The sequence below is a fragment of the Phaeoacremonium minimum genome (genome assembly GCF_000392275.1).
Source record: "Phaeoacremonium minimum UCRPA7 unplaced genomic scaffold PA7_03_scaffold_450, whole genome shotgun sequence".
NCBI classification, from domain to species: domain Eukaryota; kingdom Fungi; phylum Ascomycota; class Sordariomycetes; order Togniniales; family Togniniaceae; genus Phaeoacremonium; species Phaeoacremonium minimum.
Window position 1 is genome coordinate 314489 of NW_006921352.1, and position 25701 is coordinate 340189.

Consider the following 25701-nt stretch of genomic DNA (forward strand, 5'->3'; position numbering starts at 1 on the left):
CTAGCTATTTCAAGATCAGTTCATCAAATTCTTTGCGGCCAGGAGATCAACGAGCGGCAATTTGATGACATCCATACGAAGATTTCGGCTTTTACTGGCGTATCATTCGTCAAGTGAATGCGACGAGACCAGCCCACTACCATTCTAAGGAACAAAAATAGCTTCCTATTGACCCTAGGGGACCCATCTACGTGCAGCAAACAAGGATGCATCTCGTAATCCCTAGAAAAGCAAGAGTGTGCACACGACTTGGTGCGGTGAGTCAGAGCCTGGACATTGGAGTGAAGTTCTTGGCGGCCGCGATGGACCTGCAGGCATTAGAAGTTGCAGTAATCTTGCCGTGATGATTCTTGTTGAGCAGGTCACATTGGGAAGCAATTGATGAAACAATCACTGGTCTCATATATTTCCCAGCGGTTACCTGAATGGTTGGTCTGGGGGTTTCGGCAGGCTTGTGGTTACTTCTTGATGATTAGGGCATGCCTATGGCTTTGGATCCTTGGTTGGGGACCCAGATGGTGGGAAGCTGCGATACAGGTCGATGCCACCCGTCACGTCCAATACCGCAAGTAGTTTCGACCTATTGTTCCCAAAACTTGGCGTATAGCTGGCAAATACGAGTCAGTTTCGGCGGATCTCTTGGCCATTGCCCACGCGTTGACAGGCTCTCCAATGCTAGGGAGAGTTTTTGGGGCTGGTACGTATTCCGCAAACTCGATGCTGCAGAGACAAACTGGGGCAAGCTGTAGTCAATGAAGAAAATACGTCGTCGTTTCTTTCATCGCTACCACAAAATGAGCACGTACCTGGACAATGGCTCTGGACAACGTAATTGTGAATAAAGTTTCCACGAGACTATCGCGGTTCCTTCCAAGCGCAACCACGGTTTCAAAAATACGGACCCGGTGTAGGTTTTTTTTTGGTCAACGTAAATCTACGGAGTTAGAACATTTAGAAAAAACGGGGGGAGTTTTTTCCGTCATGGTTCTTAAATGTTCACGAGAACGTTTTGTGACCATCGCCTCCCAACTACATCCAATATCAATTGTCACATATTTACCATGTCGGTCAAAAGCGCCTGGCCATGGATGCTGCTTGGCTTATGTCTTGCCGTACTAGTTCGAGTAAGAGTTCTCTTCCTACGTTGGCTTGATAAATTACACTAACAGTTCCAGGCCATGCCAGGTATGCCAAAGCCGGTGGATGGCAAGGACAAATTTGCTTTGGACGAAAACGATATTCTTGATTTCGAAGAATTCAACTCCCTCGACTTCGATAGCCTGGGTGTCCTCGACGATGCTGACAACTCAGATGTTATTGAGCTTGATGACTTGAACTTCGCCCACATCGTGACACCTCAGAACGACAGCCTCACTAAGATCGGAGGTGAATACGTTAGTGAAGTTACCCATCCATTGTGAAACACAGCCATCTCACATATCTCGCAGGACAAGTTCGTCTGCGAATTGCCCGGTCGAGGCATTGCTCATTATCGCATGTTTAGACAAAGAGCATACTACCTCAAGACGCTCAAGGACACGTGGTGCGTCGTCCCGCCGGGGCCGGGTGTTTGCGCTCGGCCATCCTGCGCATTCAAGATCGGCATCTGGATGTGTAATCATACGGATAAGGAGATCAGGAAGCCGTGTCCCGTCATTGCTAAGAATGCTGTGGATGTGATCAACAAATGCAAACGCAAAAACGCCTATCTTCAAGGTGAACTATTTATTAACGAGGGCTACAGCGTCGTGCTTTCTACAGTACGGTGTTGAGCATTTGACCGTTTGCTGAGAGCGCTTGTATGGATCACAGGAACATCAGACTCGAAGTCCGGAAGAGATAGAAAGAGGATGGGAGGCTCTTAAGTAATACGAACGTTCCATGGTATCAATAATCGTCCATAGAATTTGGGATATCTCACGTTAATAAATGCCCGCGCTCAGAAAGCCACCATGCGATGCTTTAGAACTTCAGTCATTGATGGAAAACTTTGTTCTCAAACGCTCGCCATTTTTGTAAAACAGCCATGGCAAAGGCGCAAATATCAATGCAATAAATGCAAGGAGTGTATTGCCCCACCCCAATCCCAACCGGTCGTAAAGTCTCCCAGCGCACAGTGGTAGGACGCTCCCAACAAGCGCCCGGAGAACAGCAGATGCGCCAACTGGGCCAGCTGCGTTCTGTCGAAATACTTCAATTAGATATGTCGTAACTGGCATGATAAATGATATGACTGCCATTGCGAAGATTGCGGTGCCGACGATGGGAAGCATCCAATGTACACCTTTCTCGATACCCCAACCGTATACTATGAGACCAACGCAGGCAAGTGGTGCGCCGATGGTGATTGGCGAGAGCCGGATCTCAGGCTTCGGGGTTCCATGAGCTGCGATCGATTTGTATGCGCGATCACTTGTCACAGCGAAAAAGACGAGCCCTACTAGTAATCCCACACCTAGGCCGAGGTATGTAAGGCCAGATGAGCCCAAGGAGAAGCCGTACTGAAGCTGGAATACGACTGCCATGGTTGATATCATGAGAAACATCATGCCAAATACGACAGCAAGACCAAGTGACGGCAGTAGCACGATAGGAGACATTGTTAGCAGTAGTAGAGGTCGGATCAACGAGCGCCGCACCGCCTGGACGCCGGATCCTGGATGAGGAATAGCCGAGACTAGATCCTTATTCCCTGTCTCCTTGCGTAACCGTCTGACCTTCCGTTCTAGGATCAATGGTCGATATGATTCTCGAATTATGAAGACCGTGGACACCATCATAGCTCCTCCCTAACATAGGTCAGTGTCAATGAAACAGCGTGTTTATATAGTTCGACTTACCAAGATTGCTACGAGCCAGCACACCCATCTCCAAACTTTGCTCCCAGCGAGGTATCCTCCAGCAATTGGGCCAACCATTGGTCCGACCAGCAAACCGAACGCATACATGCTAGTTGCTCTTCCTCGTTCCTGTGGTAAGAACATGTCGCCAATGATGCCGCCGCCAATGCTTGGTGGAGCGGCCGAAGCTACACCAAGCAAGAATCGAAAGCCAATCAACTGGCCCATGGACGACGCCACGGCACTGGCGACAGCAAATATGACGAAGAAGACATTGGAAGCGTTGATGATAACAACTCTGCCATACACCTCTGATAGACCAGATATAAGGAGAAGCCCAGTCGCCATGCCAAGCAAAAACTCCGAGACAACAAAAACCGCTAGTTCGCTATTCACGGTACCGAATTCCGCCAGAATCTGATCAACAGCCGGGGCAACCATCGAGGAAGCCATTTGCCCGACCGCGGCAAGGAGGCTCACGTTGAGCACCGTTGCAGTCTTCTTCCATTGCGGCCACTGTAGCGGATCGGCAGGGTCGGTCGGCGAGTCGAAGTTAACTTCGTTGGATGACGGTGAATCGGCCTGGATGCTCTGGGTTTTTTCAAGGTCTGACATCGTCTGTCTGAGCCAATTGAAGAAATACGCGTCGAGCAGTCACTACGACCTTTTATCAACTTTTTTGCGCGGGTGTCGGCATCTGCGTCAGCGAGAAGCTCGTCGTTCGTCCGATCGTGATGTGGCGTCTTGAAACGCCTTTTAAGAGCTGGCGCACCGGGAGACTGGGTTGGCATGTGTAGCACACCAAGGAGGAAGGAGAGGTGCTCAAGAACTCGCAGCTTGCAGTGCTTCCGCCTCCACTGCCGTATCCTTGGACACCCCCGCCAGCTAGGGAGAAGATAACGCAACATCTTTGCTGCACGTCGTGCCGCACGCAATATGCACCTGCAGCTGTGTCGCTCATCTTCTTTGTTTTGTGTGAGTGCTACGCGGGCTGAAGATACCCTTGTCTGTGCTCTGAGGACCCATTGACAGGCCACACGGGAGGCGGGAGCGGGTGTGCTCCCGGCGATCTGCAGTGTTTCGGTGCTATATTTGGGCCAAATAAGGAGAACCGTTTCCAGCTTGTGTTGCGTCAGCTTGCTCCAAAGGAGCTATAGAATGGCATGCTCTCGTAAGGCATGGTGAAGTGTCCAGAGAGATGCCACGAATCATAGCACTCCCAGCAGAGGACACATCCCAGAGGGCACTCACCGACACTATCAGGGCCCCCCGCCCCGTCGCTGCGGTTATTCCATTTCTTCGCCAAGCTGCTGTTAATGGCCGGAGTCCTGGCATTATGGACTTGTCACCGACGAAACTTGACACGCCATTAAGCGGTAAATTCCCGTATTTGATACTTGAGTTTTGCCGGCGTCGGTGTATTTGCTCCAGCGCGACGTGCATCTTCACAGCGTAGTAACAGGTGACATGTTTTGGTCCAGGCAATGAGGATGAGTCCGTTAGCTGTTGAGCCTGCGGGAGAGCAGGAAACATTTCTTCTGTGCCGCTTTCCAAGCTCTGCTGTTGGAGGGTGTCTAATGGGTGCTGTTCGCTCAATTGTAGCGAGTCATATTGTTTTACCAGCGCTAGTTCGGCTGCGCCCCGACACATAGCAGTAAGAGCGTCTCTATGACAGCGAAGAGTAAATGGATTCACCCCCATTACTGATCGAAACCTTGTCTGCGAGGTGATAATGTGCAAGCTCGTCAACTAATATTCGGGAATTCGTTGACCACGTTTCCATACGGATTCTATTCGCCAATGCTTGGTATTGTCTCTGATCAATCCAAGCCTTGTAGCCGCACCATATAGATATTTACCTGTCACTGCCCGCCACGGAGGGGATTTCTAATCGTAGCACGATGCGTCCAGGCCCTTGTAGCAAGGGCGGCTCCAGAAGTGGAAGGTGGAAATACGCTTGCAAGGAATTATCTGAGCCAAGGTGTAGCGAGCGAGTAACAGGAATATGCTGAAAACATAACTTCCAGTTGTGTACTTCAGTTGGCTGTGTCGTTACTGTTGGACCGGATTAGTCTCAAACAACACCATAACATCCTCCAACAAGGCTGGGCCCCCAGTCTTACAGAACGCAGACCGTGCGATACGCCTTAATCGTGGGGGTACACGGATTGTAGCATGGCACATTGATTTTCCATCACAACTGCATCGCAAGAGAAGTAGTCAGTCGCATGGTCGGCCTTCATACGGGAGCTCCATCCGAGGTGGCTCAAGTACGAGTACCTACCTTTGGTCTGGTGCTTACTTTGGAATCGGCCATCACTGACACCTGCTAGTGTAACCAGCCTGCGATTTTGCAGTGCACATACGACGGCCTTTCTTTGCAGGGTATCGGTCCAATCGTCTAAAATCAGGTTTTCAATCGGGATGGAGGGCATTGAAATTTGGGAGTATTGACCCCGCAGCCTGCAACGCCCTGAACACGCGTCCGAGGTTCATCTTAATAACTTGGACATGTGCTTGAACGAGATCAAAATTGTTTTGCATTGAGCTGCAGACGGAGAAGTCAAAGGCGTTTCCCAAAAGCTAAAAGCTGAAGGGAACTTAAGAGGTGCAGCGCTTTTATCATGGCTTTTCAGATCCAGTTTGGTCCGCTTCAGCTCGCCACCACTCTAGCCCTATTAGTATGCCAATCTGTTTCTACACTGACCTATGCCTCAAGAAGATGATCTAACCAAGACTCAAGTGGCCCGTTTACCTTCTTTTGCTTGGAGCATACCGAATATGGCTCGCTCCTTTGTCTGAATACCCAGGTCCACGACTTTATGCCGCCTCACGACTCCCGTGGTTGTACCATTTTGTACGGGGTGACCAACCCCATGTTCTGTGTAAGCTGCACGACATCTATGGGGAGGTTGTTCGAACAGCTCCCAACGAACTATCTTTCGTAACACCAGGAGCTCAAAGAGACATCCATTCGCACGCCAAAGCGCAGTACTTCCCCAAAGAAAGGAAACACTACCCCCAGAGAGACCGGATTGTTAGAGGGATCCTGACTGCAGATGAGGTTGACCACACACGGCATAGAAAAGCATGGAGTCCTGCGTTCTCTGAGCGAGCATTGCGGGAACAAGAGTCGCTATTCCAGATCTACATTGACGCACTAGCAGAATTGTTGCAAAAGAACTCTGTGGATGTGAAAGGTCAGGATGCTGTGGTGAACTTCGATCGGGTGATGAATTGGACAACGTTCGATATTGTTGGGCATCTGGTCTTCGGCGAGGCATTCGGATGTCTCCGTGACACGGCTTTTCACCCTTGGGTTGCTATGATCTTTGATAACCTCAAAGCCGCATCCTTTGTCCAGGCCATCAAGTTTTATCCATTCCTCGTTCCGCTACTGCAAATGATGATCCCCAAATCACTTCTAAGGAAGCGGCAAGAAAGCTATGATTTCGCAACGGCACAGGTTGCAAAGCGAATCGAGAATGGAAGCGATATGCCCGACTTCTTGTCATATGTGCTAGACCATAGAGGGAAAACCAGCCTTAGTCGTCTCGAGATTGAGATGGACTCCGCTATTATGATCACCGCTGGAAGCGAGACTGCCGCTACGGCTATGTCGGCGGTAATGTTTTACGCATGCCGCAACCCTGACGTCATGGCTCGTCTAATAAGTGAGATTCGTGGGACGTTCCAGCACGAGAAAGACATCACTGCCGTGGGGGTCGGTCAACTAAAGTTTCTCAATGCTTGCATCGAAGAAGCGCTCCGCCTGTTTCCTCCTGTACCAGCCGGTTTGCCTAGACGTCTGTCGAATTGCGATGGTATGATTATTGGTGGACGATGGGTTCCAAGCAATGTGAGTGGCTCTCCAGTACTTTGTAACGAATACTGACATCTAGTAGACCGTAGTCTCTGTCCCACAATATGCCGGATACCGGTGGCCGGCCAATTTTACAGACCCGAACTCCTTTCGGCCGGAACGATGGCTCGGCGATCCTCGATATAGTTCGGATTGTCGGGAGGTCTTCCAACCATTTGGTACGGGCCCAAGAAACTGCATTGGCAAGTCCCTAGGGTGAGTCGCTAGCTCATAAATACAAGTATTTCAAAGCTGACATTCCTGATAGCTACTTGGAGATGAGGTTGATTTTATCCCGGATCTTTTTCCAGTTCGATTTTGAAATGAAAAGCGCTGGTGATGAGTTTGCGCCAGAGAATCAGGAGGTCCATTATCTTTGGGACAAGATACCTCTTCTTGTTAAGGTCCACCTCAGGAATAAGCCATAGCCACCTACTCCTAAACCAATACTGACTTGCTCTTTGATGCGGCATCAACCATTTGGCAACAGAAAGAATTGTGCTTTGAAATATAAGTAGCCAGCCTTCAAATACAAAAACTGAGAGTTTCGCTGTGGCATATGGGCTAGGCTTGTGAAGCCTGTTGAGATAGGTGTTGGCGATGTTTATTGCCTCATCTCACAAATAACCTACGAATAGGAGCGATCAACATGCTAAATGGGCATGAGCTTAAAGCTAATCAAGTTGTCATGTTTTTGGCCGACCTTTCTAGTTTCGGGGTAATTGGTGGAGCTCCACGACCATAGCTGCGACAATTCACCAAAACTAGTTCCTTGGCAAGGCGAACTCCAGATCTCCCCCTTCAGCCGCACAAATCTTCTCTTTTCCTCTCCAAATGTTCCAACGTCCTGAAGAAAGACTCACACAAAGATGTCGTATCACCTGCATTCTGATCAAGGAACTACAGGAGCACCGATTCCAGGGCGTCGTGCCCCTTCTAGCACACCTGGAGGTGATTACGGGGCTCCTCCGCCAATCCCGCCTCGGCCGGCCGGCTTCGGCTACCAACCTCTCCCGGCTGAGGATCGGGCATCAGCCGCACATCTGAATCATGACCGGACTCATTCGAGTAGCAATCCAACGACTGGATCTCAAACTCCCTATTCAGACTACTCCTCGTTAAATCTGCAGTCGCCTGCATTTACTGAAGGCACCAGCTCTGATCACAATGATCCACAACGTCCATCCGGTGAACGAAAGGAGTCGGCAGGCGAAACTGAGTCTTCGATCAATAGTTTAGATATGATCAATGAGATGTTGAATGGAATGTCGGTCTCCGCTCAGTCTCATGACATCTCGGTCAGCCACGAATCTTACACAAGCACCTATGAGGCGTCTACGATTGCAGAGGAACCAACATATTCGTCGCAGCCCACAGCATCTCACTACGACAACCCACAAATATCCCGCGCTTCTATAGAGATAAAATCTAGTACAGCTTCAATGCCTCAACCTACAGCTGCTGATAAACCGGGCCCCCCGTCGCCTCCTCGCGAAAAAGACGCCAACAAAGTCCACGACCAACCCACAAAGGAGAACACTAAGCCATCTCCAAAGTTATCGTTCAGTGATAAGGAATTTATCTCATCATCAAGGCCTTCACCTCCTGCCCTAAGACTGCAACCCGTCACCGAATGCATCGGCGTCCCAGTCGGGTTCGCCACGACATGGTATACCCATTCCGTTACTCCAGAATACAACATTTGCTCCTACTGTTATGAGGAGAACATCCGCCACACCATCTTCGAGAATGCCTTCAAAGGGTCTTACCTAGACGATGGCAAAATCAAAGTGTGTCGGTTTAGCAGAGCCCGAATGAAAGACTGCCTATTCAAGGAAGCATTAGCTAAGGGCTCATTAGCTGAAGTGATAAACTTCATGAGCTTACGAGCCAAGATACCCGAATGCGCTGGAATCAGTGGGGTCAAGGGGCCAAATCCTAGTGGACATTGGTTTCGTGTCAAAAACAACCAGATCCCGCCAATGGTCGTTTGCAAGGCTTGCTACGAAGACTATATCCTTGCACAGCACTTCGCCGTTAATTTTGAGCCAGCTCCTGAGCAGCCACCCGACAATGAATGGGCTTGCGACATGGCCTTGGCTTTCATCCACGACGAATATAAGAGATGCTCGGTGGCGAACGATTGGTCGAGATTCGTAAGCGGTGCAAATACTCGTATGGGACTTCCGAAGTGTCCAGGGACCAAGGATATCTATCCAGATGGAGGTGGAAAGCAGTGGTTTGAACCTATCAATGGACCCCGCGGCTTCCTCGTATGCTCAGCGTGCTATTGTGACTGCGTGCATTATACGAGCGAGCAGACCAAGTGGCGAGATGCTGGATCGAATATCGTTGCAACCTATGGTGTGTCGATCAAGTGCTGTTTTGGGAGTTTCAACATGGCCATGGCTACCAACCGTACATTGCGAGAGACTCTCGACTATAATCTGTTCTGGACTGCGGTCAATACACTGGCCACCGAGCCACAATGTAAATCAGAAGGAACCACGAACGCGACATGGTACACTCTCAAGACGGACCCGGACCACTATGCCATTTGTCGAGCATGCTACGTCATGATTGTCGAGACTTGGGGTATTAGCGACTATTTCATGCCCAAGCCTAGTATACCGAAGACTGCAAAGTTGATCTGTTGTCTAAACCATGGCATACCGCGATTTCCATTCTATGTCGCCAAGACTCTGGAACTCATGCTCACACGCGATCCCGCACCTCTTACCAGCTTTGCAATTGAATACGGTGCCATTCCGCTTTGCAAGCAAGACAGCGATTTCAAGAACGGCGTGTGGTATGGTTGGCCTGCGTGCACCATCTGCCCGGAATGCCATCACTTCTTCATCCGCGGCACGGCTCTGGCAGATAGCATGCCGATACAAAGTCAGCGATTAGACTCGTGGCGCATGTGCGAGATGTACAGCCCGCGTATGCGCAAGATGTATCTCGAGGCGTGTGCTTCGGACCCACCAGATCCGACAGATTTGCTTACCTTCTCGCTTCAGCGACGGAACGTCTATGCCAACACGATGCCAAGAGTGAGGGAGATGATCAGTGCGCAGAAAATTAAGTTTCTACAACAGCAGAATGTTAGTAACCAAAGCCTATTTTATAGCAGCTTAGGACGCACGTACGCAAACACAGTGGGGTACACGCATACGTACGGTCAAGCCGGCGTTGGATACGGTTTCCGCAATGAGTGGGAGCTTGATGGTGCAAGATTAGGACAGCAGGCCGCTGCGATGGGCGACGAGCTTAGGAATACCAGTTGGACTCTGTCAGCTGGAGAGTTGGAACGGCGATGGAGACAGGTTGAGTAAGCATGCAGCATATCGTGTATATTGTGAAGTACAGAAGGAGATGAATACAAGTTATCTCAACGCAACCAACAGTCAGATAGGAAAAAAAAAAGCAACTGCCCATTTTATGGTATCATTCGCATTCTGTAAAAACCATTCGCCGTTATCCTCGCACATTTAAATATTATCACATTACTCGTATTGCCGCGCAACCAGTCATTCTCGCATGGCCTTGGTGCTACCTTTGATGGGAGACGGCCGAACCTTCAGTAAGAGTGTTCCTGAATCTGTTCGTATGATTAATCATTAAACTCTGGACGTTCTGGTAGTTCGAGTTTCAGCGACTCCACGATAGCCGAGATGCCAGTCATAGACAACATTGAATAGAAGACCGAAGCTAGAAGCGTCAGTGCTGTTCCGATCAAGGACGATGAAGGTATGCTCACAATGCAATGAAAGAGAAAGCTTCGACGGTGTATGCCTGATCGCTGTGACTGTGGCTGAAATCACTAGCAGTGAAAGCAACTGCGACGAGCCAGAGATAGGAGAAGATAAGGTTGAATATCAAGATGTAGCCGGGATATGCGCCGAGGAAGAAGGCCCCGAGGAAGAACGCGACGGTCAGGACAGCCTGGAAATATGTTAGTCATGATCCGATACATGCTAAGGCAGGGATTGGGGTTGCTGGCATACAATCACTTCTTCGTAAATGATATGGTCGCCTTGGTGGTTGTTTACTGAGATCCAGTAGGACAAAATTCCCATCACAATAACAGCAGATATCCAGACAAGGATGTTGCTAACAAGCATCAAGGGCGATAGCCCGACGTACGAGTGTCTGGTCACAGGCATGTTGAGGGAGATTGAAGGACAGTCGATGTATATTACTTCCGATTGGCTGTTCGTCGGTTGTTGAAAAATAAAGCTACAGAGCGCAATTACGGACAGAGCATGGCATTCGGTAGGTCTTAAATAATCGTCTCTGGCAGGGTACGTCGCCAAGCCAAGAGGGCTCTAGATCAATCTGCATCATATCGGTGAGTGCCCATGGGGAAGTGACACACATACACGTCAACATTTTGGGCACAGCTTAACAAATGTTGTTAAGCATTGGAGATCACACAAGCCAGCCAATATGCTGCGCTGCCGGCCTGCGCGTGATGCCGGCAGCTGTTTCGCACCAGCCAGCTAGTGTCATGGCACTTGGAGCCGCTGACGGCATGTCCAATTGCCTCTGCCGATTCTCAATGCACCGCAGATCCAGTGTTCCAAGGTTGTGTTGACGATTTGGCTATGCGGCGAATGGCAATCCCTTCAAATACGTCATTCTGCAGGGGTGAGACACGCTGGAACTTGTCTTTCGATTGGCGCGCCCCGACACCAGCATCAATCATAGCAGAATCGGGAGTGTCCAGTGAGCCCAACGCAGCCGGCTTCCGACCTGTCAAAGCGGCGCCACCATCATCGGGATATGCACGCCAACACATTCGTTGAAGAGGCTGGCGGGATTAAGGCTGCTTGCTTTTCGTTTAAGTGTCTCTTGAGAAGCCTGTGCGACACACATGGATGTATGCTTCGGGAAAAGGGGGAGAGGTGACACTTGCCAAGCTCGCGCAGCCCATTTCACCAGTGAAGGTTGCAATTCTGACTCTAGTAAACCCGTTTTGCAGTAATCAATGCAAAGTATGAAGACGGAGAACAATGCTTAAATCTAATCTTGGAATTTTTGGGTACTGTACCGCAAAACCCGGTGGACTGCCAACGTTCAGTTTTGCTGAATAAATCGAGATCTTCAACAGTGGGACTTCATAATGGAAAATGTTAGCGCGCTTGAAGCGCGAATTTCGATCGGTAATTAGCAAACCCCACCACGTGGGCAATAGAACACTGTTAGAAGACTTGAGGTTCTCATAGTGTGAAAAGGAGGGAAAAGAGCTTGGATGCTAAATCAGGCAAAGGAAGGGCCCCGGGTTGCGTGAATGGAGCACATTATTGCGAGATGCTGTCTTGCTTGATTCACCGAGCAGAGACAATCAAGCCGGTGTCTGTCTCGTTACCTTCCGTGAGAGGCTCTTCTCTTCGCTTCGCTTCACTTCACTTCACTTCAGCCACTTGAAGTCGAGAATTTGCGGCCCCGTTCAACGTGGCTCAGCAATAATCTGCCCCTCGATGTGGCTGACCTGTGAATCTCTTCTTCATCTGTCTAACTGGCAGGCTACTCGCGTAGCGCCATCGACCGCTTGGTTTCATCAAATCTTTGCCGATAACATCCATCCAATGGCAACGCTGACATTATCTCCGTCATGTCTCCTCAACGCGTGGAAGACCCACTAGTGACTTCGCTAAGCGGGGCGTGTAATTATCCCCTTATTGAGCCCCTGTATTTTCTGAACTCCCGAAAAAATGAACGACCTCTTCGCTCTCCTCCTTTGCAATCACGTCGACTCTTCATCCTCATCGATAGCGAGCGAGCAACCGCGTGATCGCATCTGAAGAGAAGCAATGGCCGTAACAACTGAACAGGATGAGCGCAAGCTCGAGGCTGGTGGTGTTGCTACGCCTCCCCCGCCGCCTCCCAGCAACGGCATTCATCCAGCACTCTACATCGCGTATGGACCGCCCGCCGGTACTTGACATCTTTGGTTCCGAGATCTAACGCGACTCTAGGCTATGGATTGCCGTAAGCTCGGGTGTCATCCTGTTCAACAAGTGGATTCTCGCGACCGCAAAGTTCGACTTTCGTAAGTGACTTGATGGGATCCAGTGTCCGCATGATGCCAATCTAACACGCTGTAGCGCTGTTCCTGACGACATGGCACATGGTCTTCGCGACCGCCATGACCCAGATCCTGGCGCGTGTCACCACCACTCTTGACTCGCGTCACAATGTTCCTATGGACGGGAAGACTTACTTGTGAGTGAAGGCGTCGCACCGCTTGGGGATTTCGAGCTGATAGGAGAACAGGAGGGCTATCGTGCCAATTGGTGTCATGTTCAGCTTCAGTCTCATCTGTGGAAACTTGGCTTACCTCTACTTGAGCGTGTCCTTCATTCAGATGCTCAAGGTGAATACATAGCCAATCGGTTGCAAAAGCACCTGACTAATTATTCATAGGCTACTAACGCCGTTGCAACTCTGATTGCTACCTGGGCCTTCGGAATGGCGGCTCCTAGCATGAAGGTCCTCGCCAATGTGTCCCTTATCGTGATTGGTGTTGCCATCGCTTCTTTCGGAGAGCTGAAGTTTGAGCTCTTTGGATTCCTAAGTATGTTCTGACTCTGAGGCTCCGTTAGCAACAGGCATCTGACCGTCTTTCACAGTTCAAATCACTGGTATTGTGGCCGAAGCCTTGCGTTTGGTTATGGTTCAGCGCCTACTGAGCTCAGCCGAGTTCAAGATGGACCCCCTCGTGTCCGTCTACTACTACGCTCCTGCTTGCGCCGTCATCAACGGTTTCTTTACCCTGTTGATCGAGGCCCCTCGCATGGGTCTGTCTGACATTTTGGCCGTTGGTGTTTTCACGCTCATCGCCAACGCGTTCGTCGCATTCCTGCTCAACGTGTCTGTTGTGCTGCTGGTATGTTCTTCCCCTGATCGTTGAGGTTCCCCTAAATCTAACAACTTGTAGATTGGCAAGACGTCGGCTGTTGTTTTGACCATGTCGGGTGTCCTGAAGGATATCCTACTTGTCGTTGCCTCTATGGTCATTTTCGGCGACCCGGTCACCGGCCAGCAGTACTTCGGATACGGCATCGCTTTGGGAGGCCTTGTCTACTACAAGCTCGGCGCGGAGAAGATCCAAGCCCTGACCACGGATGCCCGCCTCCAAATCGCCGAGGCCCGGCGAAACCACCCAGCTCGAGTCAAGATGGTGGTGGCATGCGTACTACTTGGACTTGTCACACTTGTCATTCTCGGTGGATGGCGAAACCTCCCAGATACGACATTGGCTACGCCGACGGCCTAGGCAACATTAATGTAATGAGGGTGCTAATGAGGAGAATCTTAGATCCAGCGCGATCTCTGTATTATGAGTAATAACTTCACTTTGTGTATATGGTTTTCTAAATATTTCTTTGTATGATAATACTATAGAATATAGACGGCGCATGAGTAGCGTGGCATGGTATTGTTAGCCGTGCTTGAATAAATAGAAAAGATTTGGAAGTTGAACACGAGTTTTGATGCAAATCTTGTGGTTGGACGGACACCTGTAAAGGTTGGGTAGTGCACCCATGCCACGAAATTTGTAGTAGGATAGTACACTTTAGACTTTTGTGTAACAATTGTTCCCAGAAAATTGCTTTCTTTTGCGTACTTTCCTGTCCATTCGAGCATTAATAATGAGCCCTGCACGGCACTTGAACCCCCCCACGTGTCGGGTCTTACGTGAAGCTCAATTTATATCATACGGGACAAGGTCCACACATGCATGGCACTGTCCGTGCAACGATGACGCCTTCTGCCATAATCATCTCAGTTTGTTTCATCCCCAACAAAGACGCGCCACATTAGAGCGTTGTGTGAGAAGAAACTCCACAGTGAGTAGACCTGATAATTTCCTCTGTACGATGCAGGGTGTCTGTGGGGTTGAGCGCCTGTTTCAAGTCACGATTAGTATATATGCCGGGCGCCGGCACCGCTCTCGGAGTCCATTCCGCGCTTCTCGGAACTTCCCATCCCCCCTATGCCCACGCATGCATCAGCATGGCGCGTAGATCAGCACTAGCCCAAGAAACTTGTTGATTTCACAATACTGCCGGCTACCTTAATTTCCTGGTAAGATGTATGATTGGTGCGGGAGCTCCATGTAAAAAGACATGCCTGGGTCGTGTGAAGCCCCTGAAGCCATCCCACGGAAGGATCTACTTTGCAGTCGATCATGTACGAGGCCAGACCATCTACTATAATTGTCGCGATATATGTTGCGAGCGCTCGTCGTTGATGGTTTCTATGGCTTTTATTCTGTAGTGTTTTCCTTCCTTGAAGATTCAGTCGTTCTTTATCGCTCATTCGTTTCAAAATGGCGCTCTCTTGCGTTCTGTCATTCCTTACTCTTTTGTCTGTAGCTTTTGCTTTTACTCATCCTGGGCTTCTTGTGACGGATCAGGACCTCAGCCGTGCGAAACAGAAAATCGGCAACCAACAGGACCCTTGGCTGAGTTCCTGGAACAAGCTGACAAGCCTCAAATATTCTAGCGCTGACTATGTCAATAACGCCGTTACTACCGTCTCTCGAATAAACCTCGACTCGGATGTCGCCAATGCAGATCTTCTATGGCACGATGCAGCAGCAGCCTTCAACCTGGCCATTCGCTGGAAGATCTCTGGGAATGACTCGTACGCAGCAGCCGCTGCAGCCATCTTGTCAGCTTGGATAGAAAAGTTAGAAAGACTGGGCGGCGGAGACGAGGCATATCTACTGGCTGGTCTACAAGGCTATGAGATGGCCAACGCCGGTGAACTCTTGCGTGACTACGCCCCATTCGCTCAGGATGGCTTGTCCACCTTCACTACGATGATGACAACCGTCTTTTTGCCGATGAACGTGGATTTTCTTAACCATGTCCTGGGTTCCGAACATAATGTGAAACACTTCTTTGCCAATTGGGAACTTGCCAATGTTGCTTCAGCTATGGCTATTGCAGTCCTCGCGGATAATCAGACGGCTTGGAACTTTGCAATTGACTACTTCAAGAACGGGAGTGGCAATGGTGCGATCAACAACGCGGTAACCAATATCGTAGACGAGCCAGACACCGGTCGACCATTAGGACAGGGGCAAGAGTCTGGTCGTGATCAGGGCCATTCAGCCCTAGACTTTCAACTGCTTGGCGCTATAGGCCAACAAGCCTGGAACCAAGGCGAGGATCTCTTTGCGTACAACCAAAGCCGACTTCTTCTCGGGTATGTCTCATCTAATTTGGAACACATTGCGTATTTCTAACATGCTATACAGAGCAGAATATTTTGCCCGCTACAATTTGGGGCATGACGTCCCGTTCGAGCCTTACACAAATGGTATCGTCAGCTATACGGACATCAGCTCTGCCTCTCGTGGCGCCATCCGGCCAACATGGGAGTTATTATACAACCACTATGTTAAGGTTAAAGGCCTCGAGGCACCGTGGACGACAGCATACCTCAACAATTCTTTGGAGTACTTTGGCGGCTACGAAGGCGGAGCCGGGTCGTGGGGTGAAGGTTCTGGTCATTATGACGGCCTTGGCTGGGGCTCGTTGCTTTACCATCTGGACGATTCTGATCTTGCAGCATCGACGTCCTCTCTCCCTACCTCCACAGTTGCCTCGATCCAGCAGACATTGTCTCTGACACTCTCAACAGTTTCAACTTCAGTCATCACAACGTCGGTTAGCATCAGTTCTTCGCCTAGTGGTACAACTAGCCCAGACGTCTCCAGCCACTCTCTTGTAGTCACATCGCTACCGAGCATCACAACTCTAGTCAGAGTCGTTTCAACATCAATCTCTTCCATTTCAAAGGTTGTTTCAAGTGTAGCGAAGGAAACTAATGGGCCTTCATGTGGCGCTGTTAGACCACATGGCAACCATGGCCATCACCACGGTTGATGACAAGCTTTCACATACTTTGAGGCAGGCAGTTTCAACCAATATTTTCCTTCGCGCTCATACAATCTTGCGCTTTTAGTTGTGTTTGATCACACAACTCGCCATTATCTGGTAAGTTCAAACTTGGACAACATATCCAAGTCGCAATGCTTCCAGAAGATTTTACTTCACATTATTTCATTTCATCTTCGAACTTCGGGACGATTCTCCAGCTGTATTATTATTCTATCTTTCAAAAGTACTAATGGGCTGGTGTCCATCTAAAATTCAAGCGGTTTTGTCGCAAGCTGGTCGTGATCAACGAGATATAATATACAATCGCATTCGTAACACATTGAATGTCTTCTACTAGGTTGACTTTTAACTCGAGAACTAAACAAGGCTCGATGCAGAATGAAATGACTAGGCAAAGGAGAAGGTGTTGAGATATGGCTCTTGCAATATCCGCTCTGTGAAGTTCTAGTACAAGCTATGATTGGCGGAGTGGTAGTAATCTGGAAGATTTCCCAGACCGGTAGTACCAGATGTGGGTTCTTCCGAGCTTCTTGGCTCCTCGTTTCAGCGTAGAATATATTGGCGGAGGAAAGACCACTGTGGGGTACTGGCCTTGGTTGTCTTTTGTTGCAACTACAATTGCATCTCCCCACAGGGGGATGGCTTCGAATTCCGCCAATCAGCAAGTTGCACCGATCCAGCTTTGTTACCACAACTACACATCCGCAGATCACTTTCGGCCTTCGTGCCATCTTTACACGAAGTCATATTAATATCTCGAGACATCCCTTGCTATGGAATGATGGCTTATTTCATCTTGTCCTTCGCAGACTTCTAGGCACCTAAAGTTCTATAGAAAATGAAGCTTGCAATCTCTGCTCTTCTTGGACTCGCGACATCCGCCAAGGCTCTTCTTGCATTTCCTGGTGCCGAAGGCTTTGGACGGAATGCAGTTGGTGGGCGAACCGGTTCTGTCTATCATGTTACAACTTTAGCGTAGGGCACTGGAACTTTTGGAAAGGATTACAACTTGAACAAAGAAGCTAACTATCGTTCAGCGATTCGGGTACCGGGTCTCTTAGAGATGCAGTCTCTCAAGCTAATCGCATTGTTGTCTTCGACATTGGTGGAATAATTAACATCAGCGATCGTATTGTGGTTTCCAAAAATGTTTACATAGCTGGCCAGACAGCACCTGGCGGGGTGAGCCAGTTGGAGAATCCAGCCCCAGACCGAATTCTTACATCATTTAGGGTATCACGGTTTATGGAAATGGCTTCTCATGGTCAAATGCTAACAATGCCATTGTTCGATATATTCGTATCCGCATGGGTAAAGGTGGGGACTCTGGTAAGGATGGAGTCACCATTGCAGATGGAAGCAATATGATATTCGACCATGTTAGTGTCTCCTGGGGCAGGGATGAGACGTTCTCCATCAATGGAGATGTATACAATGTGACCATACAGAACTCTATCATTGCCCAGGGTCTGGAGACACACTCGTGCGGAGGTTTAATGCAATCGGACTACGGAATTAGTCTGTTCAGAAATTTCTACATTGACAACAAAACCAGAAACCCTAAGGTTAAAGGCATGAACGACTTTCAGAACAATGTGAGATCCGATATCCAGTCCGAAAAATGAGCTGCTAATATGGCTTCAGGTCATATACAATTGGGGCGGAGGTGGCGGCTATATCGCAGGAGACAGCGACGGGCAAAGCTACGCAAATATCATTAACAACTATTTCATATCCGGCCCGAGCACTTCTGTGACTGCTTTCACCAGGGGCAATGCAAATTTCCATGGATGTGAGTATTCCTGAGTTTTTGGCTATTCAACTATTGACACCATATTAAGATGTATCAAACAACTTTTATGACAGCGATCGGGACGGAGTTCTCGATGGGACGGCTCTCTGTGTCAAGACCACTTGCTATAGCGACATGGACATCCTGACGACTCCTTACGCATACCCCGGCCCATCCACACTATTGTCCCCCGAGGCTGCCGTCAGTTATGCTATCAGTAAGGCCGGAAGCTGGTTTCCGGCTCGTGACCAGGTAGATAACAGATTGGTGCAAGAACTCCAGAGTTATGGTACCGTCGGTGAGCTTATCAGCGACGAGACTGCGAGTCCAATGAACGGCGTTGGCACGGTGGCCAGTGGTACCAAGCCTCAAGATACAGACGGCGACGGTATCCCAGATGCGTGGGAGAAGGCGAATGGGCTGAACTACCAGGACGCGAGTGACGCGATGAAGATCAGTAGCTCGGGGTATGCAAATATCGAGCTGTATGTGAATTCGCTGGTGCCCTCCACTTATCCCTGATTAGGGAGACGAGCCAGAGCTTGCGGTTGGGCTATCATTTATCTGCTTTATAATTCAACAGTCAAACTTGATCGTCAGCCCTGCCGGGCTTGCTAGACCCAAGTATCTTCCTCTTAATCCATAATATTGCCTGTCTTGGTATTTCATATACCATAACAAGAAATAGTATAGGTATTTCGAGTAGAACCTGACATAAACTCGTTCCACGTTCCCCCGGTGTGCCGTTGGACTTGTTCCGGTGTCGGCTCTGCCACACAGCTTTTGGCAAGTCGTAGAATATACTTCGTGGTATGACATAGATAAACATTACTATGATAGCAAGAGGAACGAGAATGGCGTTGTTCATTTTCTTCGCTTCTTTAGGTGCCTCGCGCTGGCTAGGCCCAGCTAGGTAGGCGACGATGCCGCGATGCCCATTTTCATCCGCAAGTTGTCGCGCAAGCGCACCGTCGGGTGCCATCCACGAGTCATTGGCTCGATACTCCTCCACAAGAATCTTGACAAGGTCTAGATTTCCAAGCATGCAAGCTAATTGTAATGGAGTCCGGTTTGCCTGGCCGCTTGCAGACGGAGAACGCCCCGGAAGATCGACGGACGCACCCAGCGCAACCAGGTCACGCACGATAGGGATACTTCCGGCTCTGACAGCGGCGAGAAGTGCTGTCTCACCATTTGGCGAATGGGCATTGGGAGACACAAGACCACCCGAAATGAGATCTGTTATGGAGTTCTTATCCTCCAGGCTGGCGGCGGTGATGAGTGCAGAGATCAGATCCAACTCCAGCTGGTGGACTTCGCGCGCTGTAGCGTCTGCATCGTCTGAAACTACTGTGACTTCTGTCACGGGTAATTTAAGGCTCCCAGGCGCTATTTTGTGGAGTTGCTCAACCCGTGTTTGGTGGCTGTTAGAGTTGACGGCAGTAGGCATCGCAGGCCCAGTCTGCGAATCATCCATGTTTTCCCAAAGTATCGAGATTTGACGTGTCGATGCTCTCGGGCGGATTTCTGCTACTGATTGAAGCGTTATGTTTGTTGGCCGAGACCGCGCGGCTGACAAGCCCCTATTAAAAGCCCGTGGCGCTGTCAAGCTATCTAAAATACTACTAACCAACTCAACTGGTCTCGCCTTGGCAGAGGCTTCGCTTCCTTAGTAGCTTGGCAACCTCGCCTAAAGCGTCAAGGTGATTCTCTTTTCGGCAAAAGTAAACGACATCATTTTGAGGCCTCGCGGCTACATTATTATAATAAATACCGAGGGGTAATGTTCAGCTGTGACAGAGTGCTTAGTGTTCGCGAATCGCGCTCGCCAGCCATCTTCCGTTTACACCGTTGCACCTATCCAACTCACATGCAACTCGCCAACTCTTTATTTGTAGAAGCGCCAAAGGTTGAGGAATAGATCAATTGCAACCTCAGTAACACTATGCTATCAAAAAATTGCCTTGTGAGGCTGCTTGCGCTGCTTATTGTTATGTAAACCCGAGAAGATCCTTTCTTGATGGTTTGCATGAACAGATATATTATGTTGTCCTATAACTATAGATGATAAAGGGTATCAGGCCTGCGACAAGTCAAACTTGGATGACATCTGAGTTGCTAGTATGCCTCAGTGCTATCATCACTCTCATTTGTAAGCATGGCAGGCACTCGGTGGGATAGTTAAGCCCCGTCTCGTATCCGATCAGTGCGCAATGATAGACTCAACCGATTTTGGTTCAAGTAAAGCATTTACAATTAGAATGAATCTTACGATGTCCTTCAAGTGAGAGATTTCGAAATGGCGGCGCGAGTGACGCTTCTAATAAAAAAACTGAACAGCCTATCATACGAGGCGTTTGACAAATAGTCAGCAATTCTCTTTTACAAGCAGGTCGTGGCCCTTGTGCTAGCTTTGTCTCCGGGCTGACGTCTGATCATCTTAGCTGGGAGGAACCGCATGCAGACTTTTTCTTGAATGTGTCAATCGTGAAAGAGAGGGTCCTTAAATTCGCACAAGTAAGTCGCTCAAGACTCTGCTTCTCGGGGAATTCTGCGGGATATGCCTGAAAGCTTACAAACAATGGTTCCTTAAAGTTTCATACCGATAGGAATCTTTCTGATACGTTAGGCTCCCTTGGCTTCCCAATTTCTGAGTATGATGGTGGAGTGAATATTTGGGTTACCTCGGTGGAAGATATGATGGCGGTGAGATAGGCTTTATCTAAGTATTTGGGAGTCATGTACTAATACTAAAAGATCACACCAGCGGGTTGTTGTGCCAGACGGAAAGGTGTTCTCCAAAACGGGAGGAGTCTAAGATCATGATTGGCTATGACAAATATGTCATCCCCGACTACAAGCGAGTCTGATATCCAGACAGTTGGCTTGGGCCACGACATACTAATATGAAACAAAATAAATAGTTTGCTAACATTCATTCAGACATACCTAGACAAAGAGACCATGAGTGACCCATGCTCATCAACCCTGAACATGTAATCTTTAAAATTCTTCAAAGGGGTAAAATCAATCCTCCAACTCATTTGGGGTGGGGGAAGAAAAAGAAAGCCTCCTTCAACGAGAATTTAGTTTAGAGGAGATATCTATCATGGGAACGATCAAGGGCTTCTCGATTGCACAACTTGTATCTTTTCCTGTTGATTGACACTGAAGTGCTAGTTTGGAGCTGCCGATTGCCTCAAAGATGTTGCTTAGAAGTTTAGCTTTTGCAAAGCTCAGGAATGATCATCAAATAGTAGAACTCACGTATGCCCGTTATCAATCCCATCACACGTCCAGCGTTGACTCAGGGTCAGTTCGGAGGTTTTGTTGTCAAATTTGAAGCCCAAAGTGAAAGGCTCAAAGCTCATCATACACATCAACTGTGTCGTACCATCAAACTCATGGGAGCTCTCGTCGGTCAAATAAAGGCATTGGCGCCATCCAGTATTCCTGGGCCAATCGTTGTCGGTAGCTGTATTATTATAATAGAACTCAAGGATATTAGTGTAACTAGCTGTGGAATTGACCGTCGGGTTGCTAGAAACGTAAGTTCTATTATAGTTGAATGAGGTGATATCCCAAGCATAGGTGCCTGCTGGCTCAAAAGATTTAGAACTGCAGTTATAGCCGTGCGGCTTGAAATCTTCGATTGCCTTCTCTTTTGATACATGGAATGAGTCCGTTTGTGTAGGCACGATAGTCAAATCATCGGCATTGCACAGGTCGTTCACAATTTTCTGAGGTCTGCTGTCATAATCATACTCGCTAGCCGGCAGACAGTATCTTGTCTCGTTGCACTTGAGTGGAAAGTGTGCTTCGCCATAAGTTGAATACACCATGCTTGAATTGACCATATTAGCAGGGCAGGTTTCATTTAGGCCGTGAGTTGGCTGAGATTAGACTTACGCTTCGGTATTGTTATCATCATTGCAATACCAAGTCTGGTTCACACCAAGGACATTCTTGCTCCCACCGTACAGAAGATTAGTGTAAACTCCATTTGCTGGATAATTGACGTGCATAGGGTCAAATCTGGTACAGTTCCACCAAGAAGCATTTTGTAGACCTTGCTCCGATAGCTGGGCTGCCCCCCCTAAATTGCATCGCTGCGTGTAATTCAACGCATTATTCTTCAAGATGAAGGAAACGGCGCCAGCTGACCAGTAGAAATTGGATATTCCAAAGGACGGACTCCGAGAGAGCTCGTTGCAATCAGGAGTGCTAGGGACCACGCCTGGCATCGGATAAAAAGTAGGACCGAATGGATTATCAGCTGGATCGGCCCCATTCATGTACGGATCGCTATCTGGCTCATCAACTGAGTCCCCGTCGGTACTATTGCTTGCAGTGGCTATGGAAACGTTGGTTGCCTTTACCGTTGTGCTAACAGGAACACAGGAGACTTGATCTGGACGACCTCCGGGGACCTGAGTGCATGATAGTTCCGAAATTATGGCAGTCCCACTTCCTGAATAATTTGTACTAGTTTTGTATTAGTGTACATTCAGAGGATAGTGATTATGACTTACACTGCTGTCTGCAACTCCATTTTTGAATGACACTGAGCGCCTTGGCCCCTATGTCAAAGTGGAATGACGTGCTAAGCGGGGGGTCACTTTCATCTGCTATATCTCTTGCCCCTTTGCAATATACATTGCAGCTGTACCACACCTTTCCAGTGACTACTTGGCGATTTGGAACACGTCCAGTTGATCCATCCCCCTGCAAGCAGTCGAATGTGTAATCATTCGCTGTATTGCGGATAGAGAAAGCAGCCTTTCCAACGGTTCCAGCGCCAAAGTCATACTCGGTGTTGGTATCAACGGTAAAGTTTTGGATAATCCAGCTGACAGATGTGGATGCAGCATCGGTGCAGTTGGTGCTCGCTGGAGGGAAAGTGTCAGAGCTGTGAACTGCCAATGGTAGCCACAAGACAGTGCCTATTCTGGCCAGCCTTGTCATAGTTACCCTCGTACGACTGCTCAAGCCGAGCAGAATGTCAGGTCCCTTTGCAACTCTCCTTCACCAAGCATTTCTCATGAGAGGGTGCGAGAATTATAAGTATTGTTGGGGAAACCACACCATAGTATGCTAATTGATTACTTAGTATTAGCCGGGACGCATGTATGTTAACTTACCGATACGCGCCGCGGGTATTTAGGAGCAAAAGCCTAGCATGATGAGCTTTGTTGCCCGCAACTCAACTGCCGAGACGTTATCGTCGCGACTAAGGACACACCTTCTTCCGAGAAAGCCTCCCTTTTTTCATTGTAGCTCCGATAATTGTCATTATCAACCGTGCCAACGATATGAGCCGCTATACTACAAAAGGATTGATCAATAGTAAAGCACGAGAGTTCGAGAACATTGTCTACATAATACATCTCACTTTTCAAGGATCGAATCGATAGCTATTTGGGGCTTGACCGATGTTTCAAGCTTACTCATTTTTAAAATCTTCCGGGCAGCTTTTTCCCCTCCAGACGATGGGCCTGGATGTCGGATACGCATTTAGGATTTCTTAGGTGAGTTTCAGGTGCGTAATCTCAGCCCATGTAGCCAACCATCTCGAATCCTCAAGTTCAGTATCCATCACCTGCAAACGCTCATAGGCCCAAAAGTGGCCATTTTTGTCCATTCTTTGAATGCACATCAGCATCGTGATCATCCACTGCCCTTCGCGTGTTACGTCGTTTTTCCCTGCTACTGGCATAAACTGCCTTATGCACTGTGGTCCTTGATTCTCTCGCCACTTTTTGTCAAGCCAGATATATCCGAGAGGTACCTTCGCCGCGCAATTTTTGTGGCTTTCATGCTCATTAAGAACATATGGTTCGGATTGTTTTCCTGCCGGCATTGAAGGCGCCGCCGCCGTTGCCGCATCCATCATCTTGATTTCCGGCAGCGGTTGCGATAGAAGCTCGAGAAGAGTCATCGTCTTTGGCGGTGGAGGTGGCGGTTGCTGACCACACTTCGCCTGATACACCGCACACAGTCCATTTGAACCTTCAGTACGCTCAAAATATGGACTGATAATGAGATCTGTCACACTAGCGTGGATATATCTTGCTGGACTATTGTAGAATTGTCCACCTGCTGAAGTTGGATATCCAAACTTGCCATCAGCTTCCATTGGATGTAAGGTTGGCTTTCGTAGAAAGCTTGCGTCTATGTTGTCGTACTTGTCAAACCCGTGAATAATCTGGCTTGTGCGAGCTGCCTCGATGAGCTTTCTGTCGAATTTGACGGTATCGTTCCAACCAAGCCAAGACCAGCTCGGGAACTTCGGGTTACGAATATGCGGTTTGTGCAGGGGAGTACGCCAGCATAAAGTTTGATCAAACGACGATATTGGCAGACCGAAGCAAAATGACGATGCTTGTTGGTCGTCTTTGCCTCCATATCGTCGTAGAATTCCCTGGAAAGCACTTAGTTTGTCCCCTTCATCTGTAAGTTGTCTCTATGAGAAATATTCCACCGCCGAAAGGTATGATTCTAGATCAGCTCTAGGAGGTATAGACAGCATCCCGCCGACTATATTGAACTTGGCTGGGCTTGCTCGCTTTTTATTCCTTGGAAGTAAATGCCCCTCATCGGTAAAAGTACCATTTTGGCACTGCAAATAGATCCCAGCTGATGTGAAGAAGATCGCACGATGCGAGAGAACCTTCTCTTGATAACACCATGCCCGCGTGCTCCACGGGCAATCTTCGATGAATTGATAGAAACTCTCCAGAGATTCGCCGTCTGCAGTCTCAATGCCCCTAGTTCCTTGAATCAAGCCTGATTCGGCTGACTCAGCTGAGGCTGCGATGATTGTAACTTTGGCTGCAGAGTATATTTGCCTCATTCGTAGAATCTGAATCTTCATGTCTCGCAAAGAGTCTTGCATGATGCAAAGTGCGTCAACCCACAAATACCGCTCGCCGAGTTTCTCGCACACGGTGATCGCGTCTCTTATAGTGGCAGGAATTCTGTCCCACAAGACGTCGAGCCCACTGTCTTGCATGAGAGTTGGTGCAGTGACGGCTGTGAGTTTAGGCTGGTCCACTCCGCCCCAAACGTAGCTCAGAACAACGAATGATAGAACATCCGGAGCATCGACAACGCAGCGTCTACTAACATCGATGACCTTGAATCGGACACCTGGTAAGTTCTGCCACTGAATTGCAGGCGCTCTACAATCGCGGTGAATGTCATCTTCGTCGCAGCGTGAAAGCCACTGAAGAGTCCCGCGGAAACTCACCTCGTAGATAGGAGATTCTACAGTCTGACGAACTGGCA

The 25701-nt window shown here is 48.8% G+C and overlaps 3 protein-coding genes across 3 annotated transcripts; 2 read left to right on the forward strand and 1 right to left on the reverse strand.

The window, feature by feature from the left end:
- Positions 1-10458: 10458 nt before the first annotated feature.
- On the reverse strand, positions 10459-10868 carry UCRPA7_6118 (putative integral membrane protein; the record flags this gene model as incomplete). The annotated part of the gene is made up of 2 exons (XM_007918659.1): positions 10459-10647; positions 10710-10868. The coding sequence occupies 2 exons, from the start codon at positions 10866-10868 to the stop codon at positions 10459-10461; spliced, it is 348 nt and encodes a 115-aa protein (XP_007916850.1).
- Positions 10869-12518: 1650 nt separating this feature from the next.
- Positions 12519-13984, forward strand: UCRPA7_6119 (putative duf250 domain membrane protein; the record flags this gene model as incomplete). The annotated part of the gene is made up of 7 exons (XM_007918660.1): positions 12519-12625; positions 12684-12757; positions 12813-12930; positions 12982-13081; positions 13132-13282; positions 13338-13594; positions 13646-13984. 7 exons carry the CDS (start codon positions 12519-12521, stop codon positions 13982-13984), a joined length of 1146 nt encoding a protein of 381 aa, XP_007916851.1.
- Positions 13985-18118: 4134 nt separating this feature from the next.
- Positions 18119-18936, forward strand: UCRPA7_6120 (putative pectate lyase protein; the record flags this gene model as incomplete). The annotated part of the gene is made up of 3 exons (XM_007918661.1): positions 18119-18217; positions 18267-18414; positions 18464-18936. 3 exons carry the CDS (start codon positions 18119-18121, stop codon positions 18934-18936), a joined length of 720 nt encoding a protein of 239 aa, XP_007916852.1.
- Positions 18937-25701: the final 6765 nt, after the last annotated feature.